The following is a 19,312-nucleotide window of genomic DNA, read 5'->3' on the forward strand; positions in this document are numbered from 1 at the left end:
ATTTCATTCCGCAGAAATACTCTGCGCCCTCCCTCTTCACTGTTGCAAAACATATTTACATAGGAGGGCTATAAATGAGATTCTAGAAGATACCTCAGTGGCATACATGTGTGCAGCCAGGACTGGTCCCAAAGGGAGCAGCTGGGTTACTTTCCAGTTTTACTAACTGGTGGGGCTCTAGCAGGGCTACTGGTCTTGTTCACTGTGCTGCAAAGGAAGAGGCTCACCAGCAGTGCATGGGAGAGAACAGTCACAATGTTTGGGGGACTTAGGTAGCGTTTAGGTATTTAAGTTCAAGAGGGTGTCCCTCATTGTCTTTGTAATTCCTTCAGTAGTTTTTTCTGGTGAGGATTGAGCTACCTGGGGTTGAAGGGTCCCCTTGACTTTGCCCATAGCTGCTGCCTTGTTGAGAAGGCTATCTGCAGTTTGGCATGTGCCATGCTCTTGAGCTGCTACTTGTGCCCGATATACACCTTGCTGAGCTTCGCAGAAGGTAGGATGGTCAGCTTTATACATGCTGGATACAGAGGTGTTGGGTTTCCCAACGTACGTCATAGTGAGGTGGTTGGAGCTCTTGCCGAGAAAGAGAGCACTCTTAGGTTTCCTCTTCAGCCTAGAGGACTGGGTGGACATCCAGCTGACTGGCCGCCAGGCTCTTCCGGCGTGAACACAGTGTCTTGAAGGACTCAAGATTCACTAGAGCAGAGGGGGTGGTAGCAAGGGTTGGTTCCCTGCTAACTGAGTGAGGCCCTGACTTGTAAAATGGGAGTCTTGAGCTTTGCTGATTCCAGTAGCGTTTATACATCTAATAAATAATCCCTAGATATGTGATGCGTAATCAGTGCTTGGAGTAGGGATCTTGTTCTCATCTGATTGCATTTTAAAAGAAGGAATTGTGTGGATGTCAAAAGCCAGGCAAGGGCTGTGATTGTGAACCCTGGTCATGATGCGTGCCTTTCAGCAGGCAGATGAAACCCCAGCCCAGTCTCTGCAGAAAGAAGGATGAAGCTGAGCTGCCCCTCTGTCATATTCTTTGGCTTGCTTAGACAGAGTGTGCTGGAAATGTGGATTGTCCTGTGTCCCTCTCACAAGGCCTTAGTTCTTTTTGTGCTCTGCTTAGGGAATTTAGAGCCCAGTAGATTCCACTATGGAAGGCAAATGCTGGGTGTCATTACCCAAAGTCTTTTGGGATCCTTCTTACCTTTTAATAGGTCCACATGTGATCATCTTATTCTCCATGAAGTTTTGAAGAACTTCTGATTGGTCTGAACTGGCTTATTATTAGTCACTGCTGTTTGGTTTTTTTGTGGTTGTGTTTTGTTTTGTTTTTTAAAATCTGTGTAATTGTTTAACAAAGAGGGAAAACAGATTTAAAGAGCAAAAAGATGTATAATAAAAACTCATTGCATGAATTTAGAAATTGACTATTTTACTGGCAGATTTCCTGTCAACTGGTTCTGTTAGCCCAGTGTATCTAATATTACTAGAAGGTGTAATATAAATATGTTGTCTCCAAATGGCAACCAGAATTCACTGCTATTTTTTATCCATCTTTTTTTGGGGGTTTGTTTTCCTTTTGGAGGGGTGAGTAGAGAGCAAAGGCATATTTTAAAAATTTGTTCCTTTCAGTTCTGGTTTCGCAGTTACTGGGACACAAAAGTATCTAGAGATAGATGCTGTAAGAATTTTCTGCTACTGTGCCTGGCCCTTTAATCTCTTTTAAGAAATTGAATCTTGCCCTTCCATGCCCAGTAGATGTTGCTGTTGAATCAATAACACTGAAAGAGGACAAGGGGAAAAAAAAAAGCTTTCGGAGCTCATAAGATAAGGTAAATATTATGGTATCTGATCCAGAGAAAAGAGGTCTAGTTTAAAAAAAAAAAATGCCGTGCCTATAATGTTTTCATTTATACATATCAGCTTGAGAATCTGCAGCATAAACGAGAAGTAAGCATTGTGTCTGTAACTTTGAGCTACAGGTTTAATGTCCTGTGGAAGAACTACAAGGAAAGTAGATTTTCTACCTTGCATCTCCATTATGGTTTTACTAAATATTTATATTTTGTACTCTCTTCCTAGGAAGCATAAATCATGTCAGTCATGGTGATATCTCTATAGCATGATACAATTTTGCAAAGCTGTGCCATATGGTAAGAATAGGCATTCCTGTAGCCTCTCCAAGTCAGCATTGTTCCTTGGAAGCTGGGGCCTTGCCAAGTTGTTGGAGCACCTTTTTTAGGATGAAAACCCACGATACAGGGTGAGTTTTCCCTGCTTTTATTAATGGAGACAAAGCAGGGGAGGCAGGTCACTTTGGGGGAGGAGACTGAAAGAGGATAAAGAGGAAAACACTTAAAGGTGGCATGTTTCCTTTAGCAGCACCTGTTATGTGTAGAAGAAGCTTTTTAAAATTATTTTTTAATGCAGTCTGGTCTTCTAACAGAGTTTGAGGAATAGTTTGTTATTGATCAGAAAAAATGTGTGAATAAAATATTGAGTAAACAAGTAATCTCACTGCTGAATTTTTTTTCCCCTGTTATATGGGAAAACATCTGCAGCTATTGGTTTCCTTGGAAACAAATTCACTGCAAAAGCTAAATGCACTGCACTGAGCCCATCAATTTTACTGCATTTGAGAAGAGTTTAACATGCACACTTCGACCTTTTTACTACCTTTGTTTCTCAAATGCTGTGTTGCTTATGCTGTTCTGGCATAAAACACCTGATCAAAGGAGATGTGCAACATGCTGTGGATTTTGGACAGAACGACAGAAAGGTTGGTATTTACAAGCCTAAACATGGACTCTGTATGTGAATATACATATTTACTTATAGACAGCATCTAGTTTTCTGAACGCTTATTTTTAAAGTCTTGCCTTTTAAAGCTCAGTGCTATTGTTTGCATATTGTTGCAGTCTTAGCTGTTTTTTGGAGTTGGAGATCAGAGAGCTGCTGAAATGAATTGCTGGTACATTTGTCTAGTAATAGGATTTTGGCAGGACATTGGTTTTATTTGTAGTTTAATTAATTCAATATGGGATACATGTATGTGTTCTCATGGATTAGTATCACAGCTTCTGGCTGTGAAAGGAGTATGATTTCATATGTTGTGTTAGAAGATTTTAGTGATGCTTATGCTTAGCTTCAACTGTTGAAGCCAAAAAACAAATCTGTGCAACAGTATGGTCGTGTAATTATATCAGGTAGAATTAATTTAAAGCTTTCTTGCGTTATTGTACTTTAAGAAAGAGAAGTTCTGTTAAGCAAGTATTACATAAGGATTAGATTGTTTATCAGCAGGTATGTTTAACATAGCTTCACGTGTGTACCTGGGTCACAGCTACGTGAGATAGTAGTCACATTTGTGACTGTCCGTCTGTTAGTAAAATGGTTTCCCATGTATATTGGAAAAGTAACATATAGTACTGAGAAGACTAGGCTGTATAGAAAAACACTTTTAACACATGTTGACAAAACATTAGCTGTAGCTTGTCAAATATTAGAGAGACATCTGGCAGTGATTCCATGGTGGGATTGCTTGCTAAAATAGGCTTTAAAATGTTTCATAAACTCCTTTTCCCCTTTAAAAGGAGGCAGCTGTTCACATGAAATTATATACAAGTTCAGTCACTAGGCCCTTTGCATTTGTAATTTTATTCATGAGTATTAAACAACCTTTGAATCTGAAACCTTACTGTGTTCCCCCTGTGTTGCCTGTCATTGCTGAGGTATATGTTTTTAAAGAGTTGTCTTTTTAGAAAGGACTTGGAGCGAAGTTTTCATGGACTTTCTTTTGTTACTGTTTGCTTTGGGTGTTCTCAGTTACTAGTATTACATTAGAATGGTCCATGTTCTCCGTGTATACAAACTGAGCCTATTTGGGGATTGGGGAGGTGGGGAAAGCAGGCGGATACTGTCTTTTCCATGAGAAATTAGTCTTCAGTTCCACATACTCTTTTGCAAATGTCAGGGGGAAAGGAAGGAAAGGGACAGAAGTAGAGTGAAAGAATTATTTGTATGTCAGCTGTTATTCATGATCTATTTTCTGAACCCTACCCTACCCCTAGAAAATTAATACAAAAATATTTATTCTATTGTAAAGCAAACAGTGCAGTTCCTTAAACCGCACGCTGCCTAATCCTGTGAAAGCAGTAACATTAAAGTTATGTTATTAGATGGCTTAACTACTACTTTTTGAGAGCTGTTTGCCTGCAAGCCGTTATTACATCACTGATGATTACTCTAAAAGACATCCTATTTGCACATAATGTGACAGTGAAGAGAAATCTGATATTTAGAAAGATGGAGTAAGAATAATAGTTTTTATAGTAACATTGTGTTATGGAAACCTTTTGAATAGTTAAAGAATATCTGATTTCTGTGTTTGACAACATCATTTCAAACATTGTTTGTGAGGTGGTTTATTTTTAGGCATTTCTTTAGTTTTACCCAGTAGAGCCTTCCAGCCAAATTTACTTAGTGATACTTATTTTTGTAGCAGGTGATCCTAGCAATGGCAGATCCAACTGTGCTAATAACCACAGATGCAAAGGTGACTATTTCCTTAATACCTTATTCTGTTTCTCTAAAGAATTGGTCAAGATCTTGAAGGAGGTAAATGGCTCTTAGAGGGATGCTAATGCAGATCAGTCTCTAGGGTGCAAAGAGACTTTTCCTTTTGCGTGTGCTGGTGTGATATAGCTAAAGTTTCAAGTCAAGCCTTCCAGTGCATGGTATCTGGCATACTCACGCCTCCTATATATGCTGTCCTTTGGAATCTCACCTTTTAAATTGCATTTCATAATTCTACCCTCCCTGTTCTCTCTGCTGCTCGTCTGTGCTCTGATGATGCATTGACAGTATTCATCTCTGAAAATGCTCTTCCTCATGGGTACACAGGTGGGAACGGCGAAGAGGATCAAAACATTCTCCTTCAGAGATCGAGGCATTGCCACAAAGTATACAGGAACATGATTGGAGACTGGTCCATTATGCATCTGCTGTCTTGGAAGGGGGCATGTGATACCATAATTCTTTCCTTCCTTGAAGTCCTTTCCAGGCCTGACACCCTGACAATCATTATATGGAAGCATTGTATGCTATGACAAATGTATGCTATGACCACGTACAATGAAATAGTGTGAGATGCTGCTTTTTTTGTCTGACACATTTATGCATTTTTCCTTTCTTGGAAATTGTTGTATACTTCTGAATTTCTTTATTAGGTAATAATTTTTTTAAGTGTTGTCATAAATAAGATCTGACTAGAGCTGAACTAAAACCAGCATTGTAGATATGCCCTTTGTATTAGCACATCCAAGTTGTACAATTGTGTTTCAGTAGGCATTCAGCTACTGAGCTTTTGAGGGAACTCTGTTCAATCTTGATGTGATAGTTACATCTGGTAAGTAAAAGCAGATGGTAGTAAGTGGCAGAAGTGTGGGACAGGGTGGCACTGACATTCTGCTGAGTCTCTGAGGGGGAGCTGGCAGCTGAAGGAGTGAGTAATTTTCAGTCTATTGAAACTGATCTCGTAAAGAGAAGAACTCTGAGAGCAGAATTTTGCAGAAAGAAACTTGAAGAACTTGAGAAATGGCAAGAGTACAGAACCTGACATTTTGTGGAGATCTCATTTCCAGCTTTGTTTAGGTCTCATAAAACATGATGTTACTCAATGGACAACAGAATACAGTGCAAGAACAGCATGATTACAAAGCAACTATTGAAAATTCCAGTGTTGAAAATATTTTGAGACACCAGTTGGTGCATCCTGAAGGTTATTAGTTGCCAGTAACTGTGCAGCTGACCTGACGTTGGAGAGGGTTAGAAACAAAGGTGTTTCATGAGTTGGAATAAGAAATGTTTTACTGTGCTCTGGGTATGACTCTCTCTGTGAGCCTGTCCCTCTGTGTTTATCTTTATGGATTTATGGAGCCAGCCTTTCATTGTGGTTGTGATCGACTTGATTCAAAAGACATTTTCTAAAGTAGCCAGACGTTATAAAGCTTAAAAAAATTTGTTTGAAATTGAAGCCCATGCAATCTCTTATGTGTAATAGATGCTTTGTCAAAAAGCACTTTTACTGCATTTTGAAGGCAATGAAAGTGAAAATAAACACCATTGCATTGAGCTTGTCACTGGCAAAAGAATCCTTGCTATGGATTGGAATTAGCTGTAAGAGTGAAGGAAGGAAAATAAGATAAAACCACAGCAGGACATAATCAAAATAACGTGGAAATGTATACATGCACGCTTACGTTTTTCTTTCAAAAGCAGTAACTATTTGGGACTGTAGTCCTTCAAGAAAACTAACAGTAACACTTTCAGAAGCCCATTAAAGCAGAAATTCAATCTTTCTGTTTCAAGAAAGCATGAAATGGTGGTTTGGATGTGGCTTACAATGTAAAGAAGCCTAGATGACATTTTCCTTTCTGACAGCTTTACCATAATGAAGGCAGAGAAACTACAAACTGAAGAGCCATCATTTTCCCGCATCTAGTGAGGTATTGTAGAGAGCAGCTCCCTGGAAAGATCAATTTAATGTGGCTGGTTTGGGAAGCAGAGTCTTCTGTAAAGAATATTAAATGGAAAAAAAACTATGGGATCTGAAAATGCTCACTATTTCATATTCTAATTTAAAAAAACCCAAATCACTGTGAACTGGACATAACGATTTTTGCTTGTCAAGAAATGAAAGAGTTGTAATTGTCTGCAAAAGCCTTTTTTTCAGGGGCTTTTTTTTTCCCCTACCTGGAATCTTCTGACACTTTTGCGGAGATCTGACCTCCTCTTTCTCTCCTGTATTAAGCATCCGTCAACACAAATATCCAGACTAAGAAAATAATGCTATTTTATTTACTGAGGATTTTAATCAATGAAATAGATGGGGGAATTGACCTGCTAAGGAAACATACACAGAGAAGTTTTCAAGTTCTGTTGTGAAAGACACAAAGGCACCATTGAAGGACCCATGGTGAGGGCGAGTGTTCTGCAGCAAGACTGAGATCTTGCTTGAGGTTTGGCCTCTTTGGCTGCAGTCTAAATACCCTTGTGGTTGTTGGAAATGATTTTTCTATTCATGGATTCTTTTTGAGACTTCTTAAATATTCCTGTTCTGCATCAAGACAAAGCTAAGTCCTTTAACAGCGCTTTTGGGGTGCAGTCCAGCAGGGAGGCCAGCGCCCAGGGCAGAATAGTAAGTAGCCTTGGGGGGCAGGGGGGCATATCTGCTGGAGGTGGGCACTTCAGCCAGATCAATCACAAAGTGAATTTTCCCATGTCCTCAGTGAGTTCCCTGAGTATTGCACTGTTTCCTTTTCTGCAAAGGGAACAGCTTTCTGTCACCCTAAAGCTCCAGTGGATGCTACATTTTAAAAGATGTACAAGTGGAAAAGGGCAGTCAAATTTTAAGATGCATCCCATTATACAAAAAGTTCCAAATTAAAGTTGACATCCTTCTAGTCTGTCCTTTGTCTGTGATAAAACTTGTCAGCCTGTTCCTTGGGGGTAAGCACTTCAGTTTTATTCTGTGCAATCAAACGGAATGGTCCTGGAACTACTCTAATTTTTTTTTATTCTAAATACTTCTTAGATCGCCGATTACCAATTATAAGTGACAGTTAAGTATCACATTTTGTTATAGACCAATTTCCTGAGAATGTTTAAAATAAGCCCTGACTCTTTAACCTGCTAGACTTTTATGTGTACAGACAGTTCTTTTGAAATAGTATTTTTTACAAAGTGGGGCATGTAATAAAATTTGGACTCTTCTTAATACTTCAAATCTGAACACACACACACACACAAAAAGGGACTGATATAAAGTCTAATACTTTTTATGAGGCCTCAAATGTTTCAGCTTTACAAAATGTTGGACAGACTTTTTTGAGGTGAGAAATCAATTTTACGACTCCTCACCCTGTATTTCCTTGCAAAGAAAACCACCATGACAAGAGAAGACAAAAGATGTGTGTTTTCTAGATTGATTTAGTTTCTGCGTTTAAATACAGAATCCTGACTCTGGGGGAGAGTATGACTGACATTTCTGCATCCAGACTCTACCACCTATTTAGTTACCGTGGTACCTTTCAAAATCTGATCTCCTAAAGCAAGAGCTTCCTGATTTCAACTTTTTTCTGTGTTTAAAGTACTGTGGTTTCATTTTCTTAGAGATTGGAGTAGTTTCCCTTGTAAAGGCCTTTCCTTCAATTATACATACCTGTGGAAGTGCCCCAAAGAAGAAGATAACAGTGATACTTCATTTCTTTCCGTATTACTTCTGTTTGCAGCAAGTTCTTTCCCCGCTCACCTGTATGCCTCCTGTCTTCAGTCTTTCTGACTTCCTATAGAAAGTGCTTCCTTCATCTGTAAAAATATCTCAGTAAACTTAGAAAGGTAGGGTCTTACTTGGCACTGTAGTGGCAAAAAGGCAGTGTTCATTCATTGCCATGCCTGCTTTTAGAGGGGTGCAGCTGCTGGCACATGTGGGTAGTTTAGCTCCTTAGACTGGAGAGGGATAAAGGGCTGGAGCAGCCCTCAGCCGAGCGGGGGTGGTTGGAGGTGTTGCATAAAATAAACTCTTTGAGGGCTGTTGACTCTGCAGTGATTACTTAATCCCATGTGGCAAAAGGGGAGGATGAAGAAAACTGAATGAAGCCGTTACTGGGAAACTTAGTACTCTTCAGGAACACAGAAGATCAGCGGAAATGACGTTTCATTCATTTGCTTCATGCATGCAAGGGAGGCTGGGGAAAAAGAAGACCCTGCCTGTTATGCTGGGAAGTATTGAAGCCCTTGATCAGTTCAATCATTTAAAGTTCATTCAGGCTGAAGAGCCTAACTACAAAGCTTCACAGAAGTGTGAGGAATGCTGGTCTAGTGTGAAACTGATACAGGATATGAAAGAAATGAATTATGAAAGAGTTAGTAGCTAAACTGGAAGAACCGAAATATAGCTAAGAATTAATATTGGTGGTTTTTCGTTTTGTTTTGTTTTTAAGGAGAGGCTAGATTGCAATTGATAAAGGGGAAAGAAAGAAGTTTAGGGAAGAAGACTTCTTGGCCCCAAGGGTAATGTGCCCTTGTGGCCAAGAAGGCCACTGGTCTCCAGGGGTGCATTAAAAAGAGCATGGCCAGCAGGGAGATTGTCCTCTGCCTTGACTCTGCCCTGGTGAGGCCTCACCTGGAGTACTGTGTCCAGTTCTGGGCTCCCCAGTTCAAGAAAGACAGGAAGCTGCTGGAGAGATTCCAGCGAAGGGCTACAAAGATGATCAAGGGGATGGGGCACATCCCTCATGAGGAAAGGCTGAGAGACTTGGGTCTGTTTAGCCTGGAGAAAAGAAGATGGGGGGATCTCATCACTACTTATAAATATCTAAAGGACGGGTGTCAAGAGGATGGGGCCAGACTCTTCTCAGTGGTGCCCAGTGACAGGACAAGGTGCAACAGGCACAAACTGGAACACAGGAAATTCTGTCTCAACATGAGGAGGAACTTCTTTACTTTGACGGTGGCAGAGGACTGGAAGAGGCTGCCCAGAGAGGCTGTGGAGTCTCCTTCTGTGGAGATATTCAAAACCTACCTGGATGCATTCCTGTCCAGCCTGCTTTAGGTGAACCTGCTATGGCAGGGGCGGTAGACTAGGTGATCTCTAGAGGTCCCTTCCAACCCCTACAATTCTGTGATTCTGTGACTAAAAGTATTGGGAGCTGGACTGTAGCAAGATTGGTCTGAATTGGGGAAGAGGCCGCCAAATAGAAATGAGTATGTTGTGTTTCATCCGTCTTATACTACTTCTCAGCCATGGGCCTGGGCAATAGTGGAAAGGAAGGGGGAGCACCTATGTAGAAAGAAGGTGAGGGTGAAGCTTATCCCCTACTGCTGAGTACTTGGTCCAGGTACCACCTTGGCCTGGTCCCTGTGAGTGACTAACAGGCACCCCAGACGAGGGAGCATGGAGAGCTGCTGCTAGGCCTTTTTTTTCTGTATGGCACTTACTTTCTCAAAGGAAAATATTATTGAGGTTGATCTGACACTGAGGACTCAGTAGACATTTGGTAAATTAATAGATTAGCAAAGCAAGGCATAATTTTGGTGGAATTCCTCTATTAAATGCTCCTGTACATCTGAAGGCTTCTTTAGTCTGCGTTCCTGTATGAACCTTGCCCATACTCTGGCCTTGTAGGAGTGTTTGAGTGTCAAGTTTTTAAGAAGAAAAGAGTTCTTTTTTTTTTTCCCTTCCTGCATGTGTTTGCAGGGTAATGACTTGTACAATGTGAAGTCCTCTGTATTCCTTGAGATTGTGAATCTAGGAACAATTTTCTCCTTGTGAAAGAGTGAGGTGTTGCCAAAACCAGAATACTGCCATCTCTGCTTATGAATCCCAGTTTCAAATCCCAGATGCTTTACATAATAAAGCCTAACTGGGCTGATTACCAAGAGAACTCAGTCATTCAGAAAAATAAAAGGGAAAAATCCCTTTGCTTCATGAAGGAAGAACTGGTGCCAAGAGGAGGTTGAAATGTTAAAAATGCATTTTCTGTTTGGATCTTTCATATCAACTGTCCTGTCTCCTCTTTCTTTCCCCTTTCATTTAAGGCTGGGGATCAGTATTGCTCTTGTGCAGTGGGTGTATGTGGAAATTTTTTGCAGAACCTGTGAGGGCCTAGATTATGAAAACCACATTCAGTGGGTCTCTTCCCACTCTGCAGGAGCCCAGCTTAGGTAAGTCTTTCTGGCTACGTCTGCAGTGTCTTAGGGCAGCGATGGTGACGTGGATGCCTGTAGCTTCATTGCTTATACAGTTTGTAGAGTTTTGTGGCATGTGATGTTGGGGCCATCCAGAAGAGAGCGTGGCTGACTTGTCTGCCTGATGTTGACCACGTGGTATTGTAGGCAAGCAGTATGGGATGTTTGGCAGAGGATTCAGCTGTATAGGAGTAACCATCCATATGCTCTGCCTGTTTTATTTGCAGCAAACGATGTGGTAGGGCCCATGCAAAGCAGCAGGGAAACCTGTATGCGCTTTAATTTCTTGTAGTTCTACTTTATAAAAAGTATTCCTTCTACTGCAGCTGGTCTCAGGCTCTTAGAGAAACTAAGCTCCTATGGGTTAAAATGGAAGCCCTCTTGTGGATTAATAATTGATTAAAAAACAAGAAATTAAGAGTTTCTTTAGGTGGTCTGTTTTCTGTGGGTGGAGGGAAGTTACTGGTGGAGTAAAGCGGGGATTTCTGCAGGAGCTTCAGCTCTTCAACATAGTCCCACATGAGCTGGAAATGGAAAGGAGGCATGGAAAGACAAAATTTGCAAACATGACATTATTCAAAATAGTCAAATTCAGTGCTGAATGCAAACAGTTGGAGGATAAATTGATGTTAAGTAACTGAGCAGGAGAGTAGGTGAAATTAATTAATTGTACAGAGTGATACATATGAGAAAAGACAGCACTACTCCCTAAGCTAGCTGTACCCTCAGTAAGAGACCTTGACTGATCGTGGGTAGTTCCCTGAAAGCAGCAGCAGCTCAGTCGGCGCTCAGTGTTGGTCCAAAAGGCAAACAGAGCATTACAAACCGCTGAGAGGGAAACCGAGAATAACAAAATCCTTATGTCACTGTGTAACTTTGCTGCGCCTACTTCTTGAGTACCAAGTCCAGTTTTGTTCGCTTTGTTAGAGTAGAATTAGGGTACGCGGAAGCATGGCGAAGGCGGTCAGAGGTATAGGGTTGCTTTTGTACAAATAGGAACTAATTAATGTAGGAAACGTCCTGTCTGGAAAAAAGGGGATTGGAGGGGACATAATATCACCTACAGTGGAGGTCTGTATAGTCATGAATGGCTTCGGGAAGTGAATAGAGTGTTTATTTCCTGGTTGGGTTTTTTTTTTTTTCCCCACTGCTTCACAAAAGGCAAACTGGGGCACCCAGAAAAATTTCAGGAAGGTAGTTTAAACAAAACCAGTTTTTCACACAGCACATCATTAAATTTTGGAACTCATTGATCAACGATATTGGGGAGATCAAAGAAAACTGAGCAGAGAAATCTTTAGGTATATTGTTGCAAGTATCTTTTGCTTAGGCAAAACTCATTACATGATTGTATGTTAATGATTTAAGGTTACTGCTTTGGCTCCTCACACGAGGATAGTTATATGTTACTTCTGGAACATTTTCAAAATAGCTAGAATTTCTTGAAAAACTAGGTGAATGCTTTTTGGCTGGAGCTGTTTGAAAATAAGAGGGATGTAATGTTGCTGTATTTGAACAGACTTTGCTGGAGACCACAGCCAAAACCAGAGCAGAGTACTGAAGGAAAAAAATAATGTGGTTGTGGCTTTCAAACCTGATAGAAGCTTAGAAGAAAATCAATACAAAGCTGCAGAAATCAGGTGAAATATAACATCTGTATACCCCTGGAGGCTGATTAAATTCTGCAATACATTTACTCCTTGCTTCTTTGCAGTTTCACTGAAAGGAATAGGAGTACAGACCATTTGACAAAGATGTTTTCACTGCATGTTAAACATCTAAGACAGAACTGAAAGGATGTGTGCTTCTCAAATTTCTTTGTAAAAGTATTTTTACACAGTGCTGTACTGCAGTATAAATTCCTCTGCTGCAGCAGGGGCTTGCCTGGGACTACTGAAGTTTTTTTGCTAGAGGTGATACATCAGCAGAAGTTAAAAATCAGAATTCCAGAAGCAGCTTGAATTTTTCAGTAAATACAAAATATATATATTGAAAATAATCACATTTTACCTGAAAAATGAAAACATCTCCTCTTGTGTTTATAGACTCTCAGTGCTAGAATTAGACTTGAATCCTTTTACTCTCAAATTTTATTTTAGCATGAGAGGTGTGGGGATGAAATGGCATATTTAACTCTGTAATATGGTTGTTCTGATGACCTGCAAAGGTGTGGGCATCGGGTACAAACTTCAAGAGAGCGGAAATTGCAGTAGATCATCCCCAAGCTATACTGATGATGTTACTTTCAGAACTGTTTTGATTCCCTAGGTAGCTCATAGTAAGATACCGATTTGATTTTTCTTACAAGAATGCTCAGTTGGCCCCTCTTCTTATGAGTTGATTTTAATTAGTTTAAGGTCTGTTTCTTTACTCTGACTCAAGATTATTCATGAGACCATGGATGATCTGGTTAGCTTCCAGTTTCAAACCAGCAGGGATCCTAATCCTACATTCCATGGTTAAGTATATTGAAAATATGGTGTCTCTGTTTCCTTCAGCAGAGAGGCTACACCTAAGCTTGTTACTGTATCACTCCAGAGAAGGCTGCCTGATTTCCATGAATGAACATGATTAAATGTTAAGTACATGATTACAAAAAAAAAACCTACTCCACTTTTAGGTAAACTAACTTTCAGTCCAGCTAACTGAAACTTTTCGCTTTGTTGTTCTGCTTGTGCCTTGCATGTTTGGAATGTGTTTGAAGGTGTAGAAAGTATGTGTAAGGTGGTGATGTTGGTGTAATTGAGCTTTAACTAGCAGATTAGAGTTCTCCATTCATTTTGCACAAGTATAAATAGCTATTTTGTGCATGTGATCCTGCAAATTGACTCGCTGATGTTATAAAATTCATCAGTACGTTTGTATCATCTTGCTTTTCATTTGCTATTTCACTGAGAAAATGCCAGAGAAAAATTGGCCTTGTGATACATGGGAGGCTTAAGCAGTTTGTTGATTCTCCAAGGAAAATATGAGATTGCTGTTGAATTGAGGCAGGACACTCAAGGAAAGCTGGGACTGAACTAGCATCTTCTATTGCAGTAGATGCTTATGAATGAATGTGTCTCCTGCACTTCTTGCTGCACCAGGAAATAGCATAATCTTACAAGTGAACTTTACTATACTGCATATGCTAAAATGTCTTAGGCCTTTAACTTGCTGCAGTCAACAAGTCCCATTGCCTTCCTGACATCCTTGTGCTGTTTTTGGACATGCTGTTCTGTCCCCAGCCTTCGTTTTAGAACAAGCCTTGGCTATCTGTACGTACCTGTAGACTTGGACAGGTTCTAGTTCCTTTGCTCCTGGTTCACCCCCTGAATGGCCACAGCCTGACCTGGTTATCGTGGGCTTGCTGCAGATCAATTCTTCCTTTGCAAAAATGCAATCGTAAATGCCAGTCATATATACAAATTTTTTTTTTGCATATAAAGTTCCTAGACATGCTGTATTTCTACAGTAATACTTTGTTATGCAAAACCTTGACTGAAGACTTATTTTTTTCATTTCTATTAATATGGAAATACATGACTCGAGTCATATATAATACATGGAGCTGCTGTAGGCCTGTCATGCTTAGAGTGGAAATGATGTGGGATGCTTTCTAAATGAATATTTAAATATGATCTCAATTCATTTTGTTGACAGAGGAAGCCCGGACAGATTGATGGGTCCTCTTAAAACAATTTTTTTAGTTCATGCCCTCCCTAAGAGGCCACGGTGAGAGTTATGAACAAGTCGTCATAGGTGTCCACATGTTTTCCTAGGAAGGACTGCTGCTTTTTGCCTGCTGTGTGTCATTTGTAGAAAACAATCCTTATCCTAAATAACACAGCGCTGTCCTTTTAAGCATACAGGAAAACGTGCCTTTTTCTTTTAGACATAGATAACCGTTTACTTATTTTAATGGCTAAAATATGAGAGGACTAAAACCAATAGGATGATGAGAGGACTGGGACAATTCATCTGACCATCAGCAAAAACATGCCAATAATGAGATTTGGGAGGCATTGGGATAATCTTGAAAAAGGAAAGTGTTAAAAGCCTCATAGTTTGAAACTTGTAAAACATTCTGTGTAAAAGCACTGAAAGTCAATTATGAAGAGCAGTTGTAGAGAGAGGCATTGTATGGCTGTCAGTCTTGTAGGATTTTTTATATCTCTAAAAGTTTTCCAGTGGTGATGTACCCTCTATAGCAAATGGAAGTTTACTGCCTAGTTCCCTTTGCAGCAGTTCTCTTGTGTATATATATACCCCATCTCCTTGGTCTGCAGATCCTAACTCTAAAAACCCTTTGCCTAAGGGAAAGGGAAATAGAGTTGTGGAAACTCCTGTGGCACAACATTTAAGCAATCGAGCACCTCCAAATAGTCTGGAATATGGCTGTGGTTATTTTGGTGGTTAAAGGAAATTTGAGGTCCTCAGCCTTCAAAAATGACTATTTCAAACTGAACGTGAAGGCATCATGCGGGCTGGTGAGAGCAGAATAGCCTTGGCGTTGTCAGCGGGAAGGCATTTTCCTCCACAGCTACTCACCCCGCAGCAAACTGCGAGAAGGTAGACAGGAGCTGAGCGTTCACGTAAGCATGAGGATGGATGGGGCTTTCTGCGAGCTCTGGCTGCTGTCGGTTCAGCGCAGCCGTTCCTTCCCAGCACTCGCTGCAGGCTGGGAGAGACTGGCGATACGTCGGCTAATCAACGCTCCGCATTAATTCTGGCATTTGAGGACTCCACTGCAGGCAAACCCATACGCAGAGGAGGGGAGAGAAGTTTTAAGCGGTCCTGCTGTCATTAACATTCACAGCTCCGGCTTCAAGCAGCGCCAGCCTCACCCAGGCGCTGCCAGGAGGGAACGTGGACTCCTGCCTCCCTTTGTGCTGAGGGGAATCCGTGGGGAGTAATTGAAATTCAGGGCTGCGAAGCACTGCTGTAGTGGTCTGGTTTGGGGCTTTTTTCCCCCCCTTCTCCCTTCATTCTTGGAGCAGGGGGAGCATGTTTGCTGTGGATTCTTTTTGTTTTATCAGAGAATGAGATGCTGGCTGAAAATTGAAGAAATGGCCCTAGAAGAATTGATGCAAAGATTAAATGCGGTTTCCCAGTGCGCTGGTAGGAGGAGCTGCTGGTCTTAAATAATGTGTTGTGTGGATGCTGTTAGTGATTTTGTAGGATTTACAGAAAACCCTGGTAATCCGACTAGCATTCTTTATGCATGCTCGCATTAAAAGGAAAGAAAACGTTAAGAGCTTTTGCCACCGGGATAAACTTTTATTTATATTGACACTAATTAACATTTTTAGTGCATAGATGTTAATGAGGCTAGCTTTGGAAGGTCCTCTTGAATAGTTTTGGGTAGCTGCTAGCCTAGTCAAATACTCTAAATGGGTCTTGATTCCTTTTTTGATCTCAGACTCAGCTGTAGCTAAGAAGTGGGGGGAATTACAGATTTGTCTAGCGGAACGGGTCTAATATGAAGGAGTGAAAAGCCTGGCTAACTGTAAGGCATCACAGCCCATATTTTGGGTGGGTCTAATTGCACTTTTGTGAGAATGAAGAGTTGAATGCAGTAATTGTGGTAAATTTAGTTTTACATCTGTATGGATTAAAAGGAGCAACAGATCTACTAAAATGGTTTTAGCATTGTAGAACAGAAAGAGAGTCTTATGATTTCTGAGAGATTTTCTTATTTTCTTGAAAATGTAAATGCTTATGTGTTGCAAACTAGAACTGAACAGCAGCAGTGTACAATAAGGTGATCTGTGATTAGATCTAGGAGTGTTTTCCTGTCTGTTGCTCACGCAGAGATGTAAGCATATTTCGGAATAAAAAGTTACCTGGAATGAGAAGAGATGTGGTTTTTGCATCCTTTGAAACTGTTTCTTTTGCCCTTTGTTTTTAGTCTGTTGACAGATGTCAGAAGTCTTGCATCTTGTCATCTGAGGCAAACCAGTGGTTTGCTGCTACAGAATGTTGAAGTTATTATTCACTGCAGTATCAAAACTTGGAATTTTTCTTCCTATTTCCCTGGTCCTCTGTGTCCTAAGGGTGTCTTTTTCAGCTTTTTCAATTTCCATGTGTTACAAGGAGATAATTAGCAAGATGGCTGATGCTGTAGTCTGATGAACAGATAGATTAAATGACAAATGTGGAATTAGCTGCATCAGTTTTCCTGGGTAAGGGAAGTAGGTATTTTACTGTCTTAGTAACATTTTTTTTTTGGGGGGGGAGCAAGACTTAATCTGATGAGAACAACATTAAATTACAAGTAAAGGTCACCATACATACTATTTTCTCTTTTGTTTTTCCTATGCACTTTTCCCCTGATTATCTTCCTGTTTTCAAAACATGTCTTTATTAAACGCTTGGATTTTTTTTTAATTGCCTATTTTGATTTTCTGAATGTTTAAATGAGAAGAATGCCAGTCTAATATAGGGCATACTGTCTTTTTCAGTTTATTTTAATAATTTGTACATTATTTTTTCCACTCCCTTAAAATCATTGCTGTAGCTTTTCTGAGGCAAGATAAATTTCAATAACGTGTGATAGAATTAGTCGGGAATATGGGAGCCTTTTCTTCCTGAATTGAAGTAGAAGGAGCCTCCAGGCTGCCAGCAGGCTCCCTGGTTTGCCTGTGACACCGCCTGTCTTTCAGCTGTGCAGATGTAGGTACACTGTGACCTTCATGTAAGCCACCAGCAGTTTTCAGTGCTGTTTTCACACTTGCCGGCAGGCTCTGACTGTGTGCTGATATTTAGCTTGTTAAACTTGCATATTTTTCCAAAAAAGCAGCTGTTACTTTACTGCCAATTTCATGTTCCTGTGGTTTAGCTGGTTCCTCTCCTCCCCCTTCTCTTTGTATTTCTTCCTCTCTGTAATCCCTGTGTGGGTATTCCCAAGCCAGAGGCACCTCTTTTCTACAGCCAGTGGTTCTATTTATAGGTGACTCTCAGTTTTCCTTTTTCCTTTTTTTTCTTTTTTTTTCTTTCTTTTCTCTGTGTTCCTTTCAGATTGCTTAGACTGTTTCTCTGTTGCTGTCTCCCATTCTTGTGCTACACTCTCCTTGGGTCAAATTATCTACTATCTGGCTTCACAGCTGTCTTTTGACTCAGAAACCTTTTGTAAGCAGAGATTTCCTTAACAGCCCAAAATCATGTGCAGGATTTTGCCAAGCCCATCTTCCAATAGCTCCCTGCTGAGGAGTAATGGAAATGCAAAGGTTCCGCTGGCTGCCCCATAGTGTAGCTATCCACCTTCAGGCATCAAGGGATTTTCTCCTTTGTAGAACCCTAGGAAAAAGACTATTCCACTTCCTTCGCTTGTTTTTCTGAATGATACTGCAGGCAGGCTGAGATTCATCCCACGCAGTTTTAAGCATCTAAGTCAGAGGAGGAATTCCCTTAAAATCCATGTGCACTAAAAGGATAGAAGGGGCCACATTCAGAAAGGAAGTCCTTCCACCTTCTGAGGTGCACTTGTCCTTCTCTTGATGTGCTGAAGCCTGGAGTAGCTCAGCTCCTAACCTAGCATCTCCCCGATGTCTAAAGTTAGGTATGGTAAATCTGGGTTTGTCTGTTATCTTCTGCTGTTTTTCCACGACAGCCTTTCCACTTCTGGCTGCTCTCCCACTAGCAATTCCCCTGTGTCAGTCTGGCGCTGACACAGCCTTTCTGGGCTACTCATCCCTCACCACCACACCAGCACTTTCCTCAGCCATCCTTCTGCTCCCTCTGCTCTGACTAAATTCTGATTTGCTCATACTGCCAGCCCCCGTCATAAATTACTGACCTCTCTCTCACTCCTTACTCTCTCACAAAAGTGTGATTCTCTCACAGGATCCCTCAAGTGCCTTCCTCTTGCTCAGAGCCCCGTCCAACCTGACCTTGAACGTTTCCAGGGATGGGGCACCTACCACCTCTTTGGACAACCTGTGCCAGTGTTCCACCACTCTCATGGTAAAAAGTTTCTTCCTTATATCTAGTCTAAATCTTCCCTCTCTTAGTTTAAAGCCATTACCCCTTGTCGTATTGCAACAGGCCCTCCTAAAAAGCTTGTCCCTATCTTTTTTATAAGCCCCCTTTAAGTACTAGAAGGCTGCAGTAAGGTCTCTCCAGAGCCTTCTCTCCTCCAGGCTGAACAACTCTCTCTGCCTGACCTCACAGGAGAGGTGTTCCATCCTCTGATCATATTTGTGGCCCTCCTCCGGACCCGCTTCATCAGGTCCATGTTCTTCCTGTGCTAAGGGCTGCAGAGCTGGACACATTACTCCAGGTGAGGATGATAAAGATCATAAAGATCATGCTTTTTAGTTCAACTTTACAATCCTCTTCATATTCCTTCTCTGACTCCTGCTCTACAGTTCAAATTAACCTTGCGCTCTGCCCTCTTCCGACAACTAAAAAGGGTGCTCCCATGGCATCTTCCTTTGTTTTTTCCCACATATGCCCCTCAGTCCTCCCGCTCACTTTGCTTCTATCGAATGGCCTCCTGGACTTGAATGACCAAACTGTTGCTTTCCCTGTTTTCATATAAATCCTTAAAACAAGGCAGAAGTGATTTAAATAAATTCTCTATTTC

At 41.0% G+C, this 19,312-nt stretch overlaps 1 protein-coding gene across 10 annotated transcripts in view; it reads left to right on the forward strand.

The window, feature by feature from the left end:
- The window catches only part of MCF2L (MCF.2 cell line derived transforming sequence like), a 179,070-nt gene that overhangs the window by 20,248 nt on the left and 139,510 nt on the right, over positions 1-19,312 (forward strand). The window contains exon 1 of one of the 10 annotated variants that reach the window (XM_063337949.1): positions 2,628-2,776. The exons of 6 other annotated variants lie outside the window; for them this stretch is intronic. In XM_063337949.1, coding sequence (XP_063194019.1) covers positions 2,701-2,776 — 76 coding nt within the window. In that variant the 5' untranslated portion in view covers positions 2,628-2,700. Of the gene's footprint in view, positions 1-2,627; positions 2,777-10,703; positions 10,723-15,438; positions 15,847-18,983; positions 19,007-19,312 lie in introns of those variants that run through there. 3 more of the 10 variants (XM_063338003.1, XM_063337984.1, XM_063338022.1) reach the window with 3 other exon arrangements.

This window comes from Chroicocephalus ridibundus, chromosome 1 (genome assembly GCF_963924245.1).
Source record: "Chroicocephalus ridibundus chromosome 1, bChrRid1.1, whole genome shotgun sequence".
In the NCBI taxonomy this organism is placed as follows: domain Eukaryota; kingdom Metazoa; phylum Chordata; class Aves; order Charadriiformes; family Laridae; genus Chroicocephalus; species Chroicocephalus ridibundus.